Source organism: Euleptes europaea, chromosome 14, assembly GCF_029931775.1.
Source record: "Euleptes europaea isolate rEulEur1 chromosome 14, rEulEur1.hap1, whole genome shotgun sequence".
NCBI lineage: Eukaryota > Metazoa > Chordata > Lepidosauria > Squamata > Sphaerodactylidae > Euleptes > Euleptes europaea.
In genome coordinates this window covers 51340812-51365389 of record NC_079325.1, presented here as the reverse complement: position 1 = coordinate 51365389, position 24578 = coordinate 51340812, and the positions used below count along the sequence as shown (strand labels likewise).

Below are 24578 nucleotides of genomic sequence, written 5' to 3'. Positions count from 1 at the left end.
TGCATCATAACTTTTATCCATTTTGACTAGTAGCCATGAATACCCCTCTCCTCCATGAACATGTCCACTCCCCTCTTAAAGCCTTCCAAGTTGGCAGCCATCCCCACATCCTGGGGTAGGGAGTTCCACAATTTGAGCAAGCATTCAACTACACCTGCAATCTGAAGTGGTATAGTCCAAGAGAAGTGTTTAACTCAATGGTTCCCAACTTGGGGCACATGCCCCACAGGGGGGCAATTTGATTTTTAAGGGGGGTAATTCAAGAATGAGTTATTAACAGTGAATTTTTTGCATTTCTTAGGTTCTAGGGGCCTCATATACAATATATATATATATATATATATATAGTGACATACACATTTTAAAAATTAAAATCAGAATGTACACGAGGGGTCAGCTGGTGACAATGTCACAGGGGCGGGCATCAGGATTTTAGAGATGCTTCGGTGGGGCATGGCCAAAAAAAGGTTGGGAACCTCTGGTTTAACTGCTCTTTGGATGAACTGAGCTTCAAGAGGTGACTTTGTATTCTGCCCTTAATAGCTAAGGAAAAATGCAACAGGATTTGGTGAGTGAAGTTTCTGGGCACGGGCATCTCTCATATAGTCTGTACCTTGAGGGGGCAGGTGAGGGAGGAAAGATCATTTCTCCACGAGTCTCAAGCAGGCACTTGGAAAACTCTTCCCCCCCTTCCCATACAGAACAGTTCAGTGGGGAAGCTGCTCTCACCTGTCAAGCCCACCCCCAAAAGATACAGTTGGGTAGGCTGGAAATTGCTGCAAAATGCACCAAATGTTGTAAAGTTACTGATCCAGAGATGAAACCACATTGGCTAAAGCAGGCAAGTGTACAAAACAGGCAGCAGGTATGCAAAAAGTGTGGAACTTGTACGGGAGGTTGGCACCTAATAAGCATCAATTTTTTTGCACAAATGTTTGTGCAGTAGTGATACAGATTGAATTATATATATTTATATCCCTATTCTGAGGGCTCAGGATTGATAACGTACTTTAAATCATGAGCACATGAAGTTGCCTTATACTGAATGAGACCCTTGGTCCATCAGTCAGTATTGTCTACTCAGACCGGCCACCAGCTCTCCAGGGTCTCATGCTGAGGTCTTTCACATCACCTACTTGCATGGTCCCTTTAACTGGAGATGCCGGGGATTGAACCTGGGACCTTAGGCATGCCAAGCAGAGGCTCTACCACTGAGCCACAGCCTTTCCCCTGTCGTGCTTAGAAATCAGTCTGTGCTTCAGATAGGGTTGCCAACCTCCAGGCAGGGCCGGTGCTACCATTAGGCGAACTAGGCGGTCGCCTAGGGAACAGATCTCAGAGAGGTGCAGAACTGGCCTGAGCGGCACTGTTTTAAACCAATTAGTTTCTTGAAAAAAAATGCAACTGACAATTCATATTTTTTATTTTAAGATAAGTACCACAACAGTACCGATGGAAGTCGGTTTCGGGTAGCCGGCTCAAGGTTGACTCAGCCTTCTATCCTTCCGAGGTCGGTCAAATGAGTACCCAGCTTGCTGGGGGTAAAGGGAAGATGACTGGGGAAGGCACTGGCAAACCACCCCGCAAACAAAGTCTGCCTTGGAAACGTCGGGATGTGACATCACCCCATGGGTTAGGAATGACCCGGTGCTTGCACAGGGGACCTTTACACCACAACAGTGCTATGGAACATAATTATAATGTCTTATAAAAAGTGTTGTGCTTTTATTTTTCTACAAGACATCTGTTTTTGAAAATTGGTTAACAATGGGTGGGGGCACAAGCAGTTAGCCTTGCCTAGGGCATAAAAATGACTGGTCCCGCCCCGCCTCCAGGTAGGGACTGGAGATCTCTCTGAATTACAATTGATCTCCATACTACAGAGATCCATTGCCCTGGAGAAAATGGCTGCTGTGGAGGGTGGACTCTATGTCATTATACCCTGCTAAGGTCCTTCCCCTCCCCAAACCCCGTCTCTCCTCAATCTACATCCCTATATCTCCAGGAATTTCCCAAGCCAGAGTTGGCAAAGCTAGCTTCAGAATAACTATCCCAAACCGCTTAAATCTGATTGTGTAACATGCACAATTAAGCCAATTAAACACACACAACAATAATGTACCTCCTTGAATTCCAAAATCACTGATGTGCAAAGGCTGCACATCTGCTTTCATCCCGAAGTGGTTTCACCACGAAGGAATACAAAAAAGTCAGCAGACAGAAAAGGGTGTTGTTGTTTTTTTTTGCACATTCTTAGTCTCATACCTTCAGGTACCCCTCCATCAGTCCTGTGCAGATATAACCCATAATTGAAATCATAGCCCGGAAGAGTGCAGCAGCTCCGTCGAGGCTTCCCCAGTTCCGGCTGGAAGGAGCAAACAGGTGGCGGGGAAGAGAAAACGTTAGCACAGACACTTCCAAGATCTTTAGTCACACATAGACATTTATTTTAAAAAATGCGACCCAATTTATTGTGAGTGGAACAAATGATTTCAAGCTAATTTACATGCGTGCCTGTGCAAAAGGTGCCAGGGTACTGCTCTGGCAATGATCGATTCAGCCCTTAACCCTGCAACATGTCATCACAGAATGTCTATAAAAGTGCTTAAAAGATATGTGGGTGCCGCACACAAAGAAGTCCCTGCATGCCTAAGGAGACGGGAGGGGGGAAAAAGGGGGGAGGCTTGTATTAGCTGGGAGAGGCAAAAAGAAACCCATGATTAGATCTCCTGTGAGATTCTGTCTTTAAATTAGAAGTAGCTGCAGTAGCCTCTGAAATGGAACGTAAGAACATAAGAAAGGCCCTGCTGGATCAGACCATGCTCCTTCAAGTCCAGCAGTCTCTTCACACAGTGGCCAACCAGTGCCTCTAGGAAGCCCACAAACAAGGCAACTGCACACAAGACAACTGTTCCAAGGTACCTAATATAACGGGCATGCTCATCTGATCCTGGAGAGAATAGGTATGCATCATGACTTTTATCCATTTTGACTAGAAGCCATGAACACCCCTCTCCTCCATGAACATGTCCACTGCCCTCTTAAAGCCTTCCAAGTTGGCAGCCATCACCACATCCTGGGGCAGGGAGTTCCACAATTTGACAATGTGTTGTGTGAAGAAATACTTCCTTTTATCTGTTTTGAATCTCTTGCCCTCCAGCTTCAGCAGATGACCCCGCATTCTAGTATTATGAGAGAGGAAGAAAAGCTTCTCCCTGTCCACTCCCTGGACCATGGCTGTAGCCTTTTTCTGATTCAAATCCCACCCAAAGCTGCTATTTATCCTATGGGGGGAAATGTGTGTGTTGTGGGAAGAGGATGTCATTTAAGGCCACCAGGGAAAGACTCAATCTCTCGTTCCCCCAGTGCTGCAGTCTTGATCCAACTTCCACAGTTGCTTTTAATTTTTAAAAATAAGATATAGGAGATCTGAGCACAGACTCCTTGTTGCCTTGTCACTTGCCAGGGTAGTACCCATTAGGGTTGCCAACCACCAGGTGGTGGCTGGCTGGATATCTCTCACTATTACAGCTGGTCTTTAGGCGATAGAGATCAGTTCCCCTGGAGAAAATGATGCTGATGTAAATGCCTAATAAAGGTAATGATGATGATGGAAAAAATGGCTGCTTTGGCAATTGGACTCTATGGCATTGAAGTCCTTCCCCCCCTCCAAATCCCGCCCTCCTCAGGCCCCGCCCAAAAAATCTCCCGCTGGTGGCAAAGAGGGACCTGGCAACCCTAGTGCCTGCTGACATAATTCTTGGGATGCAGAGGGCACACAGCTGTTTTATTTCCTAATTCAAATCTTTGCAATACAAGCTTCCTGGAGGCAACCCAAACAGAAGCTCGTGGTGCCAGAACCAGTGTTTGGACTGGGCACCGGTGCAAGTCTTCTAGCAGGGGACAGTTTCTAGAGTCTGGGGATGTGTGATTCATGGTTAGGGCGGCCAACCTCCAGGTACTAGCTGGAGATCTCCTGCTATTACAACTGATCTCCAGCCAATAGAGATCCGTTCCCCTGGAGAAAAGGGCTGCTTTGGGAATTGGACTCTATAGCATTGAAGTCCCTCCAAACCCCGCCCTCCTCAGGCTCCACCCCAAAAACCTCCCACCAGTGGCGAAGAGGGACCTGGCAACCCTAGATGGTGGTCCAAAGACTGCTTTGGAGTGCAGCTTTGCCCCAGTTTCTACATGTGCATTTCTCCTGAGGGCGCACCACTTTGGAGCAGTTGGCACAAGAACCAGGCTTTGGACCAGGAAACAACATAAGTCTGCTTGGAGGGTACAGTCCCCTGAAATGTGAGAGTGTTCGATATGTGGTGGTCCAAGCCTTATATTGGAGTGCACGGCTTTTAAGTTGTCCTCCATATATGTTGTGGGATTCGCAAATAAGGAAGTAAGAAATGCAGATAAGGAACCGGGACCCAATTTTGGACACTCTTCGTGCCCCGAGGCACAGAATATTTCCCTCTTAACTCCAGGTGAACCGATCACCTTAGGCTCCGCCCCAAAATTATTTCACAGCCCAGAGCTGGCAGCCCTAACAGGCGGGCAATTGCCTGCCAATCCATTGGCCGGCTCAGGAGCGGGGGCTGCATGTGACACGATTACGTCACGTCCGGTTTTTATAGGCTTCCCACGCCCCGCAGCTCCACCAGCGGGAGCTTTGCGGGGCCGCGGCGGACGTGCGTGGTGCGCGCGCGTGCACCCTGCGCAACACGCCTGCATCACTTCCCGGTCTACCCGGAAGCGACGCGGACGCTCTAGCAATCCCGGCCGAAACTCTGGTTTCCATGAAGCGTATGCACACGTGAGCATGCTGTGCCCGTCCGCCCTCAGATTTTTCCCGCCACCACCAGGCACCTCTGAGTATTATTGAGGAAAGTCAGTCTCCAATTATGATGAATTCAGACAGGTGAAGAGGAGTTGGCAACGAGGAGACGATCGTTTCGAGCTCCAAAAGAGATTCTTCCTCAGTCCTTCAAAGACTTCTTCTATCTTGTCATATTTAAATATTCCCATATAGGGTAAACTGGGCTATCTGACTAAAGTTTATATGACTAAACTGAGGCTGTCGTATTTTGGTCACGTCATGAGACGACAAGAGTCGCTGGAAAAGACAGTCATGCTAGGAAAAGTTGAGGGCAGCAGGAAAAGAAGAAGACCCAACAAGAGATGGACGGACTCAATAAAGGAAGCCACAGCCTTCAATTTGCAAGATCTGAGCAAGGCTGTCAAAGATAGGACATTTTGGAGGACTTTCATTCATAGGGCCGCCATGAGTCGGAAGCGACTTGACGGCACTTAACACACATACATATAGGGTAAAATCTCAAAATGTCAGATACATTGAATCTCCCACGTAGGGTAGAAAAATACGCAGCTTCCCACTAGGGGTAAGATATGAAGGACTGAGGAAGAGTCTCTTTTGGAGCTCGAAACGATCGTCTCCTCGTTGCCAACTCCTCTTCGCCTGTCTGAATTCATCATAACTGGAGACTGACTTTCCTCAATAATACTCAGATGTGATTTCGAACCTTGACCTTGTCGGTTTTCGCTTAATTTTGTATTATTATCCTCTTTGTGCAGTCACCTTGTTGTATATTGTAACATTATCACTACTATTATACATAAATACTGTTTTCACTTTTGCATACATTGTTGCTCCTGTACTGAATTCCTTATCTCCGTGATATTAGTACAGTGGTGTCTTTTTTTCCCCCACCACCAGGCACCCGGCAACCCTAGGTTTTTACTCAGAAGCGGCGCATCACAACGGGCCGCTTGACCACTGGTAAGGCAGCCCTTCGTGATGCAGTTAGGGTTGCCAGGTCCCTCTTTGCTACCAGCGGGAGGTTTTCTGGGGTGGAGCCTGGAGATCAGTTGTAATATCAGGAGATCCCCAGCTACTACCTGGAGGCTGGCAACCCTAGATGCAGAGCTTCCAGGTGCAAACTGGACGTGACGTCACCATGTCACACACAGCCACGTGTGCGATCCCTGCCGCAGCTCCACCCCAAAAACCTCCCACCGGAGGAGAGGGGGGCCCTGGCCGCCCTACCGCCCAAGAAAAAAGCTGCTTTGGTCCAAGATGTGTTGAGATCTTACAAACATTTACAGCCCAGCAAATTCTCTATGCCCCTTTAATGGACCATTTTTTCCCCCACTCACGGAGGCCGAAAGGGTCAAGAAAAGGCCCATCAGGGAACCACCACAGAGGCGGGGAGGCGGGCCGGCCGGGAGGAGGCCTGCAAAAGGCTTGCCCGAGAGAAGAAAGAGCCGCGCACAATGGCCGGGGTTTTTATTTAGTTTTAAAATTAACTCCCTTTCTTTGCCTGTGTGTACTCTGGCTTTGTCAGTTCTGTGGGATTCATTGACCTCTCCTCCCGCCTTCGTGCCCTGACCAGAATCTCCATGGTGAAGGCAGTCAGAGATTAGCCAGGCCCGAACACTTATTGTGTAGCTGGGGTGGGGTGGGGGCATCAAGGGCTGCCTTCAATGCATGGGGGGGGGGGAAGGAATGACAGGCACAGCGGTTGGTTTTTAGCTTTTATTTCATTTTAGTCAACATAGACTTTCATAGAAATCAAATTGAATGTTAGAATAGCATAAAACGATGCCCCTCGGGGCTGACAGGAAAAGTCCCAGCGGGCTTATGCCAGGGCTGTCCTGCCCGAGCGGGCTCCAAACCTAGGGTTGCCAACCTCCAGGTACTAGCTGGAGATCTCCTGCTATTACAACTGATCTCTAGCCGATAGAGATCAGTTCATCTGGAGAAAATGGCCCCTTTGGCAATTGGTCTAGGGTTGCCAGGTCCCTTTTTGCCACTGGTGGGAGGTTTTTGGGGCTGAGCCTAAGGAGGGTGGGGTTTGGGGAGGGGAGGGACTTCAATGCTGTAGAGTACAATAGCCGAAGTGGCCATTTTCTCCAGGGGAACTGATCTCTATCAGCTGGAGATCCGTTGTAATAGCAGGAGATCTCCAGCTAGTACCTGGAGGTTGGCAACCCTAAATTGGACTCTATGGCGTTGAAGTCCCTCCCCTCCCCAAACCCCACCCCCAAAACCTCCCACCAGTGGCAAAAAGGGACCTGGCAACCCTATCCATACCAGGCAAAGTTCTTGTGCCTTGTTTTGCCCAGGCTGCCCCCACAGTAATTCTCACCACTGGCCAGCCCTTCCTCCTTTGGGGCCGTCGCCAGGGAGGGAGCGAGGCCATTTCCTCAGATTGTTTAGCCTTCCCAGTCTGCCCTGGCTGATATCCACTCATTTAGGGCTGCCAACTCCAGTATGGGAAATTCCTGGAGATTGGGAATCAGAGCCTGGGGGAAGGTGTGGTTTGGGGAGGGAGTTCACCAGAATATAATGTAGGGTTGCCAGCTCCAGGTTGGGAAATACCTGGAGATTTTGGGGGTAGAGCCTGAGGAGGGTACGGTTTGGGATATAATGCCATAGAGTCTGTTGCCTGGATATCAGTTGCAATCCCAGGAGATCTCTAGCCTCCACCTTAGGTTTGCCAGCTCCGGGTTGGGAAATACCTGGAGATTTTGGGGGTTGAGTGTGAGGGTGAGGTTTGTAGAGGGGAGGGACTTCAATCTTTAATTATGTCCGGAAAAATTCTGGCATTATAGGATCATGATGATGGTGAATCCCAGTCAAAGCCCCAAGCTGCTGCATTTTGTACTACTAAAAATTTCTAGGATGTCTTCAATGGCAACCCCATGCAAGGTTTGTTACAGTAGCCTAACCTGGGTGTTACCAAGACTTTCTTCCCTCATGTTGTTTGTCTAAGGGAGATTGTAAAGCCATTGGATAGAGGCAGTGTGACAGCTCCTTGGAGCATCTTTAGCAGTTAATACAAACTGGCCCTAAATTGCAATAAAAATAAAGATGACCAGACTTCCCTGGGGTGAACTGTGTCATCCATGGAAAGCCTGGCCAGCGGTATCATCCTGCCAAGAGGTAACATGTATTTTAGCATAGATCAGCTGCAGTTGTGAGGTAAACCGCATGTCACTCCCACATGGCCAGAAGAGAATAAATGCTACCCGAGCATCACGGGATGGCATCGGTCACCAGTCAGTCAGGCCACATCTCTGCTTGTGAGAGAGTGACTTAAGGGTCTGAGCTATAGCTCAAGAAACCCCGGGTTCAGTTCTCCCCTATGTGAAACACTTTGTATTTTTTTTTTTAAAAAAAATGTATCTTCACACTATTATATTCTCCAGACTAGCAAGGATCTGCAATTGACACTTAAAAGTGTGGCGTGCCACTTGATTCGATGGACAGACGAACCGAGGGAGGCACCCATGTTTCATACAAGATGGCGCCCTGTTTTACTCCCTGCCTCCTGTCAGCGTTGCCTACTCTCAGGTTGTTCTCTCGCCTTGGCTAGAACACAGATTGTTGGGTTTTTTTCCCTGACAGCTGTCCCCACCAGCAGACAACTTCATTAAACCTCATTAAGATGTCATTTCGCGGTCTTATTTCCCACCTCTCCACTCTAATTAAAACCATCCCTTGCTATCTTCCCGGCAGCCCTAATCATTTTCTCTGGGTACCTCCTGCAAGCTTCCTTCCCTTTACGAGCTCAGCATGGAAAACTGGGCCTCTTAAATATGGTTTATGCCGTCTCCCCGCTCCTCTTTAGAGACGTCAGACCCAAGAAGCCTTCTGGGAAGGAGGCGAGAGAAGCAGAAAGGTCACCAGGGATTCCAACATTTCGAGCAAATTCTCATGCCTTATTCTTGCTGGGGTGGAGATGGCACATGAACCCAAGAAGCTGCCTTATATTGAATCAGACCCTTGGTCCATCAAAGTCAGTATTGTCTACTCAGACCGGCAGCGGATCTCCAGGATCTCAGGCAGAGGTCTTTCAAATCATGTTACTTGCCTAGTCCCTTTAACTGGAGATGGCGGGGATTGAACCTGGGACCTTCTGCATGCCGAGCAGATACTCTGTCACTGGGCCACGGCCCTCCCCTCAAGCACTCTGGGCAAGCACTCTGGGTTTTGAAGGAAACCCATTTAGGGCTTGGGTGTCAATATGTATTCTGTTTTGACCTAGGTTTGCCAGCTCTGGCTTGGGAAACAATTTGAGGTCTGTGGGTGGAGCCTGAGGAAGGCGGGGTTTGGTGAGGGACTTCAACGCCATAAAGTCCAATGGCCAAGGCGACCATTTTCTCCAGGTGAAACAATATCGGCTGGAGATCAGTTGTAACAGCAGGAGATCGCCAGCTCGTACACAGAGGTTGGCAACTCTAGTTTTGACCCCACCCTTCTTCCAAGGACCTCTGGACACGATAAACTGGCTCAGGGTCCCCCAGAGGATATTATGGCAAGAAGGGATTTGAATTTGGGCCAGCGTGGTGTGGTGGTTAAGAGCAGGGCTTTGGAGTGGTGGACTCTGATCTGGAGAACCAGGTTTGATTCCCCACTCCTCCAAATGAGGACCTGGCAACCCTAGTGCCCATGGGCACATCGATGCCTGCTGACATTGTTCTGGGGATGAAGAGGGCACACAGCGATTCCATTTCCTTATTCAAATCTTATTTGCAATACAAGCTTCCTGGAGGCAACCCAAACAGAAGCTCGCGGTGCCAGAACCATTAATTGGACTGGGCACCAGTTAGGGTTGCCAGCCTCCAGGTAACTAGCTGGAGATCTCCTGCTATTACAACTGATCTCCAGCCGATAGAGATCAGATCACCTGGGGAAAACGGACGCTTTGGCAATTGGACTCCATGGCATTGAAGTCCCTCCCCTCCCCAAACCCCGCCCTCTTCAGGCTCCGCCCCAAAAACCTCCTGCCGGTGGCGAAGAGGGACCTGGCAACCCTAGGAGTAAACCAAGCAAAGGATAGGGAAAGCCGAAAACGTAAACCGTCCAAAACACCTCAGAAAGAAAAGACAAGTCAATCAACCACAAGACCCCAACATTTAACAAAAAAAACTTTAAACAACTGTTAACTTTAACAAATCTCAACCAGAAATGAAAAATAAAAACAACCAAAGTTAAACTAAAAGCAATTGAAGGGCCTTTAGACCTCTAGGCTTTGGCACTCTCTGCTGAAGTCCCCTCTAAAATCTGGGACTGGCCCTACCGGCAGCTGACCTAGTCTGCAGCTTGGTGGAATGTATATCTGACATCTGCCCTTCAGTAAGCACCCTCTGGCTTGCACTGACTATGAAGAATCTGGGGAAGGGCCACAGCTCAGTGTTAAAGCGTCTGCTTGGCATGCAGAAGGTCCCAGGTTCAATCACTGGCATCTCCAGTTAAAGGGACTAGGCAAGTAGGTGATGTGAAAGACCTCTCCCTGAGACCCTGGAGAGCTGCTGCCGGTCTGAGTCATCTTCCCTTTACCCCCAGCAAGCTGGGTACTCATTTGACCGACCTCAGAAGGATGGAAGGCTGAGTCAACCTTGAGCCCGCTACCCGAAACCGACTTCCATCGGTACTGTTGTGGTACTTATCTTAAAATAAAAAATATGAATTGTCAGTTGCATTTTTTTCAAGAAACTAATTGGTTTAAAACTGTGCTGCTCAGGCCAGTTCTGCACCCCTCTGAGGTCTGTGCCCTAGGCGACCGCCTAGTTCGCCTAATGGTAGCACCGGCCCTGCCTGGAGGTTGGCAACCCTATCTGAAGCACAGACTGATTTCTAAGCACTACAGGGGAGAGGCTGTGGCTCAGTGGTAGAGCCTCTGCTTGGCATGCAGAAGGTCCCAGGTTTAATCCCCGGCATCTCCAGTTAAAGGGACCAGGCAAGTAGGTGATGTGAAAGACCTCAGCATGAGACCCTGGAGAGCTGGTGGCCGGTCTGAGTAGACAATACTGACTGGGATGGATCGAGGGTCTGATTCAGTATAAGGCAGCTTCATGTGTTCATGTGTGCTCAGCCCACTCTTGAAGTATTGCGCCTGCCTCTGTTGCTAGATGGCCCGTCGGAAGCACGGCCCTGCCATTTCCAAACCATCCCCGAGCCCTGCTGTTTTTCTTGCCTACTGTTCTGCTTTGGGCATGTGTTCCCGCCCCCTCCCATTTCATTACACCCCCTTGCACAGTAAAAACTCCTCATCAGCCTCCCATTACTATTATTATACCTGATTTACGGGCACTTGCCGAGCAGAGAGAGCGCAGCGGCAAGACCCGTCCTCCTTCCCACCCCCCCGCCTCCCCACCTCCGCGACAGCTTGAAATCAAGCCTCTCATTTGCATTTACATGATCTCGCTGCGTGGCTTACGAGATGGAGAGATTTATTTGCTACTTAGCTTGATGTTTGATTACACTCGGGGAAGGCGAGCAAGATACAAAGCACAAGGGGTGCGCGGGACGTGTGCTGCTGAGCGCTCCTGTGGGAACTGTAACGCTGCGCATCAGGCAGCGGCGGACGAGGCAGGGAGAGGTGCTGGCTTTGCAGGGGGCCATTGTTTGGTCAGATGTGCGTGCTTAAAGAGGGGACACCCTTGGAGGCGCATACCGGATTGCCATGTGGTGCACTGCCTTGCATGCCAGTTGACGTGGGAAGAACCTGTGCAACGTCGGCCTGACTTCTGATCCTGGGATGCACCCTGGAAAGGCCTTTCTGTCTCACCTCCAGCTGATTGCCAGGATTTGCCCCTCAAAGTAGGGTTGCCAGCTCCAGGTTGGAAAATACCTGGAGATTTTGAAGGCGGAGCCTGAGGAGGGGCTGTGGCTTTGGGGAGGGGCTGTGGCTCAGTGGTAGAGCCTCTGCTTGGCATGCAGAAAGTCCCAGGTTCAATCCCCGGCATCTCCAGTTAAAGGGACTAGGGAAGTAGGTGACGTCAAAGACCTCTGCCTGAGACCCTGGAGAGCTGCTGCCGGTTTGAGTAGACAATACTGACTTTGATTAATCAAGGGTCTGGTTCAGTGCCACAGAGTCCAATTGCCAAAATGGCCATTTCCTCCAGGGGAACTGATCTCTATCAGCCGGAGATCAGTTGTAACGGCAGGAGATCTCCAGCCACCACCTAGAGGTTGGCCTCCCAAGCCACAGCTTTAGATGAGCAAGGATAGCCAAATGGCCTGGGCAGGTAGGATTGCCAGTCACCAGGTGGGGCCTGGGGATCTCCAGTCAACAGAGATCAGTTCCCCTGGAAAAAATGGCTGCTTTGTAGGCTGGACTCTGGCACTATATTCCACTGAGATACCACCCCTCCCCAAGCCGCATCCTCTCCAACCTCCGGCTCCAAAATCTCCAGGAATTTCCCAACCTAGAGTTTGCAATCCTAGGGCTGGCCATGCCATACGGTTCACTCGGCTCGGACGGGGCAATAAGGTTGCCAGGTCCCCCCTCTCCACCAGTGGGAGGTTTTTTGGGGTGGGTTGGCTGGCCGTGCATGATGTGCTTATGTCACTGCCGGGTTTAGTCCCGGAAGGACTGCATCACGAAGGGGCCCTTTACCACTCAACCCCCCATTGCGGCGCTTCTGGGACTAAACCCGGCAGTGATGTACATACGTTGTCGCACGCAGCCGCTGCTCCGAACAGGCTGCTGGATTGGTTCCACAACCTGGCAACCCTACGCGGCAACAATGATAATTTATGCATGGGAATTTTACCTGAGGTTCATTGCTTGGTGGACCCACACATTCCTGTTGGGAATCTATGCACCAGCAGTCTCCAAGCTCAAATCAAGGCCCCGCCCCTTTAAATGCTGCTTTGTAACTGTAGTGCTTACAGTGGCCTCCAAAGCTGCCCTGTCCTCCAGAGGAAGCGATCTCTGTAGTCCAGAGGTCAGTTGAAATTCTGGGGCGCTCCAGCTCCCACCTTGTGGTTAGTAACCCTACCAGTTTTCCCCCATCCTGAGTTCCAAATGAATCTTTCACACTTGCAAACGCTTTGGGAACCCTGCATGGAATTGCAATGGTGACGAGGAAAGGTGTTCAAACCTCTTGATCATTCTAGCTGCCCTTTTCTCGACATCTTTCTCTGCCTGCCCCCAATTCCACCCTAGAGACGTCTGACATCATATTACCAAGAATGATTAAAAGAACAAAATCATGGGAGAAAAACATCAGATGGGAGATTTTTGAGATCCAGATAGCTTACAGAACTACAGAGAATAATCATCACCCGGATTTGACAGTGTCAGGGGGAAATTGTTTGAATTTAGCTTGGGGGGCCCATCAGATTACCCAAAGATCTGCCATTGTAACAAAGTGAAATTCCTGAAAACACTTACTCCAGAGTAGTCTTACTGGTGTCAGCAGCTCAATTACAGGTGGACGTGGCTTAAGGATCGCAGATGTAATTGGGAAGGGCTTAGGAATGAAAGCACGCTATTATGGCTGAAAACACTTTAGACTATTCTTAAAGTGGAAAGACTTCTGGGGAGGGGGAATTAGTTTTCCCCCCTCTCATCTGCAGAAAACTAGGTATGCTGAGCCAGACTCTTGAAGGTGAAGTGAACACTTTGACTGGTCTAGGCCAGACAATAATTACTAAAAAGTGAGGGTGGGGGGGAGAAGAAAAAAAAGAACAGCGGGTTTTTCTAATGAATGACAAGCTACTGGATGGAAATCTAATTTGGTCTAATTAAGCAGCCTTTGTGAGGATTTGTCTTCAGATGAGAAGAAGGAGCCAAAGAGATCTAAATGCAAATGAACCCCTTACCATTTGGGTTTTAAAGGGCCAGGGAGATGGAAAACACTTAGGCACAGAGTGAGAGAGGGGTGGGGGACCATTGACAGCCCTTTTAGTTGCCAGTTCCAAATAGGGTGTCCTTAAGCAGAGATAACTTTTCAAAACTTGGCTTGGCTAGAAACTGAGCTGGGTTGTGTGGTCATCCCTGTGTCTGAACCAAGAGCACCGGCTCTGATTTCAGCGCAGGTTAGGGTTGCCAACTGGAAAAAGAAGCTGCGGGGGGGGGGGGATAGCCCTGTCCCTTTAGCAGAGGCTTAATAGGATGTTATTTACCCCCCTGCCCTGAGAAGCTACAGCTGCCCATTTTCACACATTAAGCCTCTGTTAAAGGGACAGGGCATTTCCCCCTCCCCTCCAGGCCTGTTGTCAACCATATGTGTGATTCTCAGCAAGGTTCAATGTCCTCTTTGAGATGAAATTGTGAGCAGAAGTTGTATCTGGAAATGTAAGAAATAAGGGTTTCAACTCCAGGTTGGGATATTCGTGGAGATTTTGGGGTGGAGCCCAGAAAAAGCAGGGCTTAGGGATGGGAGAGACCTCAGCAAATGGACTGGTGCTTTTAATCTGCATGGGGCTCAGTGGTAGAGCATCTGCTCGACATGCAGAACTTTCCAGGCTCATCCCCAGCATCTCCAGTTAAGGGTCAGGTAGCAGGGGATGCAAAAGACCTCTGATGAAACCCTGGAGAGCTGCCGCCAGCCTGAGTAGACAAGACTGCCCTTGATGGACCAAGGGTCTGATTCAGTATAATGCACCTTCATGTGTCTATAGGGTTGTCAGGTCTGGGGTGGGAAATACCTGGAGATTTTGGCGGTGGAGGAGGGTTGCCAACCTCCAGGTAGTAGCTGGAGATCTCCTGCTATTACAACTGATCTCCAGCCGACAGAGATCAGTTCACCTGGAGAAAAGGGCCGCTTTGGCAATTGGACTCTATGGCATTGAAGTCCCTCCCCTCCCCAAACCCCGCCTTTCTCAGGCTCTGCCCCAAAAACCTCCCGCCGGTGGCAAAGATGGACCTGGCAACCCTAGGGTGGAGCCTGAGGAGGGCGGGGTTTGGGGAGGGGAGGGACTTCAATGTTATAGAGTCCAATTTCCAAAGTGGCCATTTTCTCCAGGTGAACTGATCTCTGTCACCTGGAGATTAGTTGTAATAGCGGGAGATCTCCAGCTACTACTGGGAGTTGGCGACCCTATATGTCCATGTGTACAGAGGTGCATTGCATTGTTGTGGTTGCTCTGTGTCTAGAAAATAGTAAGCTACTGAGGAATACTCACCTGAGGTCTAAAACTGCTGTATGTAGGGGGGCAGTGAGTGATGTCCTCCTGTTCAAATTAAGGGGCACTCTCTTTTTTTAAGGACCCTTTATTGGGCAGAGATCTGGCTTTGCATTAGAGTTGCCAGCCTCCAGGTGGGGCGTGGCATTCTCCCAGAATTACACTTGATCTCCATACTGCAGAGATCAGTTCCCCTGGAGCAATTTTGGAGTGCGGGCATGACATCTGCATTGAGCTCCCTCCCCTCTCTAAACTCTGCCCTCCCCGGGCACAACTCCCAAATCCCCAGGAATTTCCAAAACTGGAGCCGGCAACCCTGCTTTGCACGCAGGATGTCCTGGGCTCAGCCCGTGCTCTCTCCAGTTAAATGTGTTGGGAGAGACTCCTCTCTGCCTCAGATCCGAGAGAGCTGCTTAAGGTTGCCAACAAGCTTGGAGAAAAACATGATGTTTCTTTACCAGGGGAAAGTAGGGCTGCCAACCTCCAGGGGGTTGGCTAAATCTCCTGTTATCAAACAGTATTCCAACACGCAGCCACAACTCTTCATCATCATCATCATCAGTAGGCCTTCGCTTATGACCAACAGCAGCCACTTGCTGGTTTAAGACATCCTGCTTGCTTGTTTAAGAAATCCACTTTCCTTGCTGAAATTCCTCCTAATGGCAGCTCAGTAGTTAAGCCCCTACCGAAGCTCCCTCAGGCTCTCGTTGGGAACCTCTCTGGTCTGGAATCCTGCTAGGTGCTGCTAGATATCAAGCTGGAAGCCCAGACTCCTAGCAGGCAGCTTGGGGGTGGCACGAATCCAGAGGCAGGTAGCGCAGGCACATCTAAGGACAGCGGAGACACACGGCCCTTTGGCGGTACTTAGGCCATTAAGTGGCTGACTTGCTTGACTTCCTGGTGCTATTGGAGAAAAAACGTACATGCACACATACAGTATTTGGGGGGTACATAGAGGCATGACTATCCTGTTTCCAGGATGGAAGTGTTACCATAGACAGGTCTGACCCTGGTGCTGTTGAGCCAATAACCACACCATGGGGGTGAAAGGAAAAAATCACACAAATAGGTGCCCCTCCTCTCTAACTCCAAAGGCCAAGAGAGAAGCACTCCGTTACACACAATGGCAAACTATATAAAGCATCTCATTTCCTCCTTCCGTTATCCATATTTGGAAATCAAGCTGCTAATTGGTACATCCGCTAATTATTATTCAAGCATGCATACACCTTACTATCTTATATAAGTAAACTCCTACTGCGATTGCGCAGCTCTTCTTGAAGGAGGACCACTTCCTAACAAGAGGTGTGTTTTGGCCACATTTACATCACTGAGTAACTCTCGGTCACTTACAAGGTCGACCTGAGCTTGTTGTGATCTTAGCAGTGTTGAAGAACCTCCAGATGTTCCTCTTGTTATCTCTAATTCCCCACCAGAGCTGTGACCGCTAGACACGTCTAAATGTTACTACAGTCAGGCCTTTTTGCTCTACACTTTTGAGCGTAATGAAATCTTCATCCAGTATCAGGGTCTGAACCTTTATTTAGGGCCTGGGTCTTTCAGGCCTGAGTATCATTTCTCCCCTTTGGACCTTAGGCCAGACTTTGGACTAAGAGTCCACCTTGGGGCTGCCAACCTCATGGTGGTGGCAGGATATCTCCTGCTACTACAGCAGATCTCCAGCTGATAGAGATCAGATCACCTGGAGAACATGGCCACTTTGGCAGCTGGACTCTATGGCATTGAAGTCCCACCCCTCCCCAAACCCCACCCTCCTCAGGCTGAGCCCCAAAACCTCCTGCCAGCGGTGAAGAGGGCCGGGCAACCCTAGTCCAACTTCACCAGCTCTCATTCCAGCATTTGTTGGTACTTATCAAGAGCGTGTTTTGCTCTTGAAGGAGAAAAAGAGTCAGGCCGTAAAGTCTTGTGCAACTAGTTCTCTCTTCCCCGGGGTGGGGTGGGGGGCTCAAACAGTGTCTCCCCTCCATGCCAGAGAGCAAACTGCTTCTGAAACTCCTGTGCAGTCTCACAGACATGCATAAAGTAGCACTTTGGATCCTGGCGGTAGCATTTCGGTAACATAATAAGACTGCCAAAGGAGGGACTGCCTTGACTAGAGTGTACCCCAGAATTCCCATAAGAAATCAAATGTAATCCTATTTAAGAAGCTTTAAATAATTTTGAGCTTTCATATTGACTTATTAAAATGCAGCTTAAAATGTGCCTCACTTTCAATCCCTTTACAAGAACAAGGGATATTAAAAAAAAAAAAAAACCCCTGAAGGAAATATTATTAGGAAGATCAGCTGGAAAAGAAAGAGAGGCACCAGATATGAATTTTGCTATTTTAAAGGGTGCGTCTCCCTGGAGGAGACGGCAGAGTTAAAATAGCCCCTTCCAAGGGCTGTTGCACGAAGTCTTGGCTCCACAGATTCTTTTTGGGGGTTTCTTGGAGTCTGCAAGGTGCTTCCCACCCTCCAGCGATAAATAAGACTTGGGCTGGAACCAGAAGGCCAGCCGGGAGAAGGTATTGCTCTGTTGACAGTGCCAGGAGAGAATACCAGGCTCCTCCCAACGGAAGCTGGTTTCAGGTAGCCGGCTCAAGTTTGACTCAGCCTTCCATCCTTCCGAGGTTGGTAAAATGAGTACCCAGCTTGCTTGGGGTAAAGGGAAGGTGACTGGGGAAGGCACTGGCAAACCACCCTGTAAACAAAAGTCTGCCTAGTAAATGTCGGGATGTGACGTCAACCCGTGGGTCAGGATTGACCCGGTGCTTGCACAGGGGACCTTTACCTTTTTAAAATTTGTATCAGGCCTGGCAAGTCCAGAGGATTCATACCAAGGGTGAGCAGAAGTAGCCATGTTTGGGGTGGGGCTGGTATCGGATGGTGCCATTGATTTGGGCTTGCCTGATTTCTTTTGCTGTCGTTAGACGGCCAGCGTGGTGTAGGGGTTAGGCAGGGGTGTCAAACTCAATTGTTACAAGGGCCGGATATAACATAAATGTCACTTGGTCGGGCCAGGCCAGGCCATGCCTCGCCAGCCCAGATCGGGAGTGGGGTGGTGGTGGCTGGCTCTGCTGGCTCATGGGCCAGATAAGAGCTCTCAAGGGGCCGGATCCAGGCCATGGCCTTTTGTTTGACACCCCTGGGTTAAGACTTGGAAGACCCAAGGCTGAACCAGTGGGAGGTGGACAGGGTGGGGACATGTAAATAGGTGGGGTTAAAATGCCTTGATGTCACTTCTGGTGCCCCTAGAGGTGACATAATTGCATCACTGCAATGCTCTAGGATTCCCCCAAAAAACATTTTGGATTTACCATAAAGTTTTTGGGGAGTCTTAGAGCATTAAGCTGATCTGATGACATCATGGTCACTAGGGGTGTAGAGGGGGGAGGTAGTTGTGAATTACCTGCATTGTGCAGGGGGTTGGACTTGATGGCCCTGGTGGTCCCTTCTAACTCTATGATTCTAAGTAATGTCATAGCATCGAAACCCATGTATTTCTCCCTCCTACAATCTACAGCTGATAGAGATCAGTTCCCCTGGAGAAAATGGTTGCTTCGGCCGTTGGACTCAACAGCATTGAAGTCCCTCCCCTCCCCAAACCCTGTCCTCCTCAGGCTCTACCCCAAAAACCTCCCGCCGGTGGCGAAGAGGGACCTGGCAACTCTATTCGCCGTGTTCTTGTGAGAATAAAATCAAAGAGGGGGGAATGATTTTGGAAGCTGCATTGTGTCCCTGTTGGGAAGCAACAGGGACACAGGTATAAATATCAAAATTAAAAATAGCCTTTTGTTTATTTTTATGCCATCTTAATGAACACACCATTTTAATTGCCATTTTTGTTCAATGGATGCAAAAAGAACATTGAAAAACACATTCCTTTAGGTGGAACAAAACATAGTGTGAAGAAACTGAAATTCATACAAAAATAAAGATTCTCACGTCTGTTCGTTACAAGGGAGAAACACAATCACATGAACACATGAAGCTGCCTTATACTGAATCAGACCCTTGGTCCATCAAAGTCAGTATTGTCTACTCAGACCAGCAGCGGCTCTCCAGGGTCTCAGGCAGAGGTCTTTCACATCACCTACTTGCCTTTAACTGGAGACGCTGGGGATTGAATCTGGGACCTTCTGTATGCCAAGCAGATGCTCAACCACTGAGCCACAGCCCCAACTGAGGATATTCAAACTGAACCTAAGAACTGCTCCGATTTGGTCTCATCCTTCATTCATGCTGACTGGCAGCCACAGAGACCAGTTCAGTACAGCCTAGTGCACAGTCAAGGTCAGTATTGTCTACTCAGACTGGCAGCTGCTCTCCAGGGTCTTGGGCAAAGGCCTTTCACACTACCTGACCTTTCTAACTGGCGAGGCTGCCAGGAACTGAAACTGAGAACTTCTGCACTCCAAGCAGATACTCTCCCACTGAGCCACAATTAGGGTTGCGAAACTGGGAAACTCCTGGAGATTTGGGGGCGGGGCCTGGGAAGGCGGATTATAATACCATAGAGTCCACCGTCCAAAGCTGCCATTTTCTGCAGGGGAACTGGTCTCTGTAGTCTGGAGATGAGTTGTAATTCCAGGGGATCCCTGGATCCCACCTGGATGTTGGCAATAAGTTGCTGCAATACCCTAGTTACTGAAAAGACAATATACTAAAGGAAATCAGAAGCAACAAAAAGAACTTATATTAGTCCAGTATGTAGAAATGTCTCTATGTGACTGGCATATTTTACTAAGAGAAAGTAGGAAATTGTTCTTGGCCTGGCCAAAGTTCCTTCATATTTGATCTTCAGAAGACTCCTTTGTCCACTGCAGAAGATCTTCAGAAGACTCCTCGTCCACTGCAAATGTGTTTGGTTTCTACAAGTCTTCAAATCATGTCAAAAACTACACATCTTAGCCACAATTTCATCCCTGTTCCTTTCTTACTTGGTGTGGAGTCTGAGACTAGGGTTGCCAGCTCTGGGCTGGGAAATACTTGGAGATTTTTGCCCCACCTCAAGGTATGCGGATAGGGTTACCAGTTCCTCTTCGCCACCAGTGGGAGGTTTTGGGGGCAGAGCCTGGGGAGGGCGGGGTTTGGAGAGGGGAGGGAATTCAATGCCATAGAATCCAATTGCCAAAGCGGCCATTTTCTCCAGGGCAACCGATTTATATCGCCTGGAGATCAGTTGTAATGGCAGCAGATCTCCAGCCACCACCTGCAGGTTGGCAACCCTATCTGAGACCTGAGTGTGTAATCCCAGGCAATTCTTCCAGCCTCAGCCCCAAAGATTCCTAGTTCATGCCCCAGGGCACTTTCACACATGCCGAATAATGTACTTTCAATCCACTTTCAATGTACTTTGAAGCTGGATTTTACCGTGCAAAATCCACTTGCAAACAATAGTGAAAGTGCATTGAAAGTGGATTGAAAGTGCATTATTTGGCACGTGCGAAAGTGCCAGAACTGGATCCTTTGAGCTGCCCCAGGAAAGCAACCACCCCTATGTGCTATTGTGCTAGGCCTTGCGCTGGAGCCGGCCACAAGTTTGGGCATTGGTATGCGCGTCCCAACAGCCAATTTGTCTGCCGACTAATGATCCATTGGAATCCTACCATTGGGATGCCAGGGTTTATTATTATTTTTTTCTTAATTGACTCCCTGATACGAACAACCCAGTGCAAATTTGCTACCACTTAAAATTTAGCCCAAGGTTTAATACTGATGTCCTCACAGGAGTTTGCTCGGGTCTTTCATCCGCCAGCCTTGCTCAGAGGTCCCGCTGTGTCAAAATCACGGATATGTTTTTTTTTAAGCCTGAAAATAGTCACAACCTCTATGACAGCCGGGACCAAAGTCCAGCCCTTAGGCTTGAGTAAAAAGTTATTAGTTGCATTACTTCCCAGAGAAGCGGGTTTGACATATTAGAATGTCACGGTAACTACAGGGGTTGTAATAAGACGGGTGGGCACCGGCGCTCGCCAGGGTTTGGCTCGGAAATGTCAGCATGACCCGATGCGTTATTGTGGGGTACGGATTGCGAACGTTGGGGAACAAGATTCTGCATTTCCAACAGATGTGGGTCTCTACTGAAAAGCTATGGGTCACCGGCAAAACAATTGTGGGCATCCTTGTGGAATTTATAGCTGACAGAAGGTACGAGTCCCTGGCAAATGAGGGAGGTTATAGCTCAATGGACATTCTGAAGAAGTGAGCTGTGGCTCAGGAAACTCATACCCTGCCAGAATTGTTTTTAGTTTTTAGTGGTGTAGTGGTTAAGAGCAGTGGTTAGGAGCAGCGGACTCTGATCTGGAGAACTGGGTTGGATTCCCCACTCCTCCACATGAGCGGCAGGTGCTAATCTGGTGAACTGGATTTGTTTCCCCACTCCTACACATGAAGCCAGCTGGGTGACCTTGGGCCAGTCACACCCTCTCAGCCTCACCTACCTCACAGGGTGTCTGTTGTGGGGAGGGGAAGGGAAGGCGATTGTAAGCTGGTTTGATTTTTCCTTAAGTGGTAGAGAAAGTCGGTTTATAAAAACCAACTTGTTGTCGTCTTCCTCTTCCTCTTCTTCTTGAGCCAGCGTGGTATAGTGGTTAAGAGCAGTGGTTTGGAGCGGTGGACTCCGATCTGGAAAACCAGGTTGGATTCCCCACTCCTCCACATGAGTGGCGCATGCTAATCTGGTGGACTTAGAAGGCTGGAACTGTGCTTAGTATTGCACAAGAAAGGGCCTGATGATGTTGCTCAATACAAGTCCAACCTCCAGTGCTGCCATTTTCTCCATCATCTGGAAATCAGTTGTAATTCCTGGGGGCCCCCAGGCTCCACCTGAAGGTTGGCAACCCTAATTCCAGTCCACAACCACCGGATACTTTCAGCATCCACCAGCTGCCAGATTTTCCCTCTTGAAAAACAGATTGGTCATAATACTTTATATTCGAAGACAGCTTCACCCAAAGCGATCCATGTCCCTAATTGATACTAACTCCGTGACCCACGCAGTGATCCTGTGAGGTAGGCCAGTATCATTCTCTGTACAGAGGGTAGGGTTGCCAGCCTCCAGGTACTATAGGGTTGCCAAGTCCCTCTTCTCAACCGGTGGGAGATTTTGGGGGCGGAGCCTGAAGAGGGTGGGGTTTGGGGAGGGGAGGGACTTCAATGCCATAGAGTTCAATTGCCAAAGCAGCCATTTTTCTCCAGGTGATCTGATCTCTTTCTGCTGGAGATCAGTTGAATTAGCAGGAGATCTGCTACTACTACCTGGCAGTTGGTAATCCTAAAGTACAAGCTGGAGATCTCCTGCTATTACAACTGATCTCCAGAGGACAGAGATCAGTTCCCCTGGAGAAAATGGCCGCTTTGCCAATTGGACTCTATGGCAATGAAGTCCCTCCCCTCCCCAAACTGCGCCCTCCTCAGGCTCCACCCCAAAAACCTCCCGCCGGTGGCGAAGAGGGACCTGGCAACCCTAACAGAGGAGGAGAGAGCAGTTTGCCAAAGGCCACCTGGCTGAGATTTGAACTGGAGGCTTCCTGGTTCAGCCTCTGGTAGCCCAGCAGATTGTTAACAAGTCGAGGTGTAAGCAAATATTTGCACACGCTTTGCATGATTTATTCCAGTTGCAGCGCCTGGCTTTCCTCGGTGCAGGATGCCGGGTTTTGGATGGGGCCTTCGTTGCCATCACCGTGGCAACCTGACATTCCCCATGGTAAAGCCTTAAGGTAGTCATCTTCCACCCCCCACCCACCCCCCACCCCCGTGCAAAACCTTGTTCAGCTGGCATGGTATTTTCCTTCATTATGCCGGCACCTCAGACCGTAAACCTCTCTAATTTCCTACATCACAGCTATTTATTTAAATGCTAACTCGCATTATGAAGTGATAATCCACCGGCGCAAGAGATAATTTATGAAGCATTTAAATTAAGAGAAGCAACTAATTGGGAGCATGTGTCTTATAAGCCTTGCTAACACCAGAAAACTACAAATTAGGGAGGAAATGGAAGATGATATTTTTTCTCCCTTTATTTATTTATTTCGTAAAGGCACTAAGGACAAATAGATATATCTATAATTGTACCTGGCATAAGAGAAAGTATGCTGTGTCTAGGGTTGCCAGCTCCGGGTTGGGAAATTCCTGGGGATTTGGGGGTGGAGTCTGTGAGGGTGTGGTGTGGGGAGGGGCTTAATTAGGTTGGGGAATTCTTGGAGATTTGGGCTGGAGCCTAGGGAAGGTGGGGTTTGGGGAGGGGAAGAGCTCAGTGGGGTATAAGGCCACCCTCCAAAGCAGCTGTTTTCTCCAGAGGAAGTGTTTTCTGTACTCTGGAGATCAGTTGTAATTAGGATTGCCAGACCCTCTTTGCCACCAGCGGGAGGTTTCTGGGGCGGAGCCTGAGGAGGGCGGGGTTTGGGGAGGGGAGGGACTTCAATGCCATAGTGTCCAATTGCCAAAGCAGCCATTTTCTCCAGGGGAACTGATCTGTACCGGCTGGAGATCAGTTGTAATAGCAGGAGATCTCTAGCAGATAGAGATCAGTTCACCTGGAGAAAATGGCCACTTTGGCAATTGGACTCTATGGCGAAGAAGGAGGAGGAGGAGGAGGAAGAGGAGAAGTAGGAGTTGGTCTTTATATGCCGACTTTCTCTACCACTTAAGGGAGAATCAAACCGGCTTACAATCACCTTCCCTTCCCCTCCCCACAACAGACACCCTGTGAGGTAGGTGGGGCTGAGAGAGCTGCGACTAGCCCAAGGTCAGCCAGCTGGCTTCATGTGGAGGAGTTCTCCATATCAGAGCCCACCGCGCCGAACCTCTGCTCTTAACCACTACACCACGCTGGCTCTCTCCCTCCCCTCCCCAAACCCCGCCCTTCTCAGGCTCCACCCCAAAAACCTCCCACGGATGTCGAAGAGGGACCTGGCGACCCTACTCCTGAATGGCTGCCTACACAGAAATATGGATGGCCCCGGCTAGCCTGATCTTGTCAGATCTTGGAAGCGAAGCAGGGTTGGCCCTGGTTAGTACTTGGAAGTCCAGGGTTGCTATGCAGAGGCAAGCAATGGCAAACCACCTCTGAAAGTCTTTTGCTTGGAAAACCCTATGGAGTTGCCGTTGAGTCACCTGTGACTCAATGGCACTTTCCACAACCACCACCAGGTGGTAGGTGCTGTATATCCTTTTCTTTCCTTTTATCCCTTAGAAGCTCCTTGATCAATTGATCTTGAGCAGCATATATCTAGTGTTGGAGGGATATAAGGACTGAAACAAATCTTGCCACTGACAATGTAGCCTTGGGGTCCCTATCACTTAGTAAAAAAGGCATTACGTCAGTCACAGAGGCATTGGATTTGTATATTAAAAGGGGGGAAATATAGTGCGATCGAAGTTCCTTGTAAAAGCTGCATTCCTAAAGGGCATGGGCTAATGAGTCAATAGAGCCAGAAGAGCAAGGGCAGGTCCTGTCTGAATATGGTATATTCATAATTCTGCCCTGCATTACCATAGAAGGGTTAGCATTCAATCTAGCCAAGCAAAAAGCTCTACAGAGATGAGGAGTTGTTAGATAATATGTATAGGCAGGCAGACCACGTGGAGGGGGTATTCCGAAGAACTGGGATGAACAGACGCGACGAGCACGG

The 24578-nt window shown here is 49.1% G+C and overlaps 1 protein-coding gene across 1 annotated transcript in view; it reads right to left on the bottom strand.

The window, feature by feature from the left end:
• CFAP77 (cilia and flagella associated protein 77) overlaps positions 1–6201 on the bottom strand; it is a 58916-nt gene extending 52715 nt beyond the window's left edge. Inside the window, exons 1-2 of the mRNA XM_056860163.1 lie at positions 6172–6201; positions 2266–2365 (exon numbers count right to left, since the gene is read on the bottom strand). Coding sequence (XP_056716141.1) covers positions 2266–2365; positions 6172–6201 — 130 coding nt within the window. The remainder of the gene's footprint in view (positions 1–2265; positions 2366–6171) is intronic.
• Positions 6202–24578: the final 18377 nt, after the last annotated feature.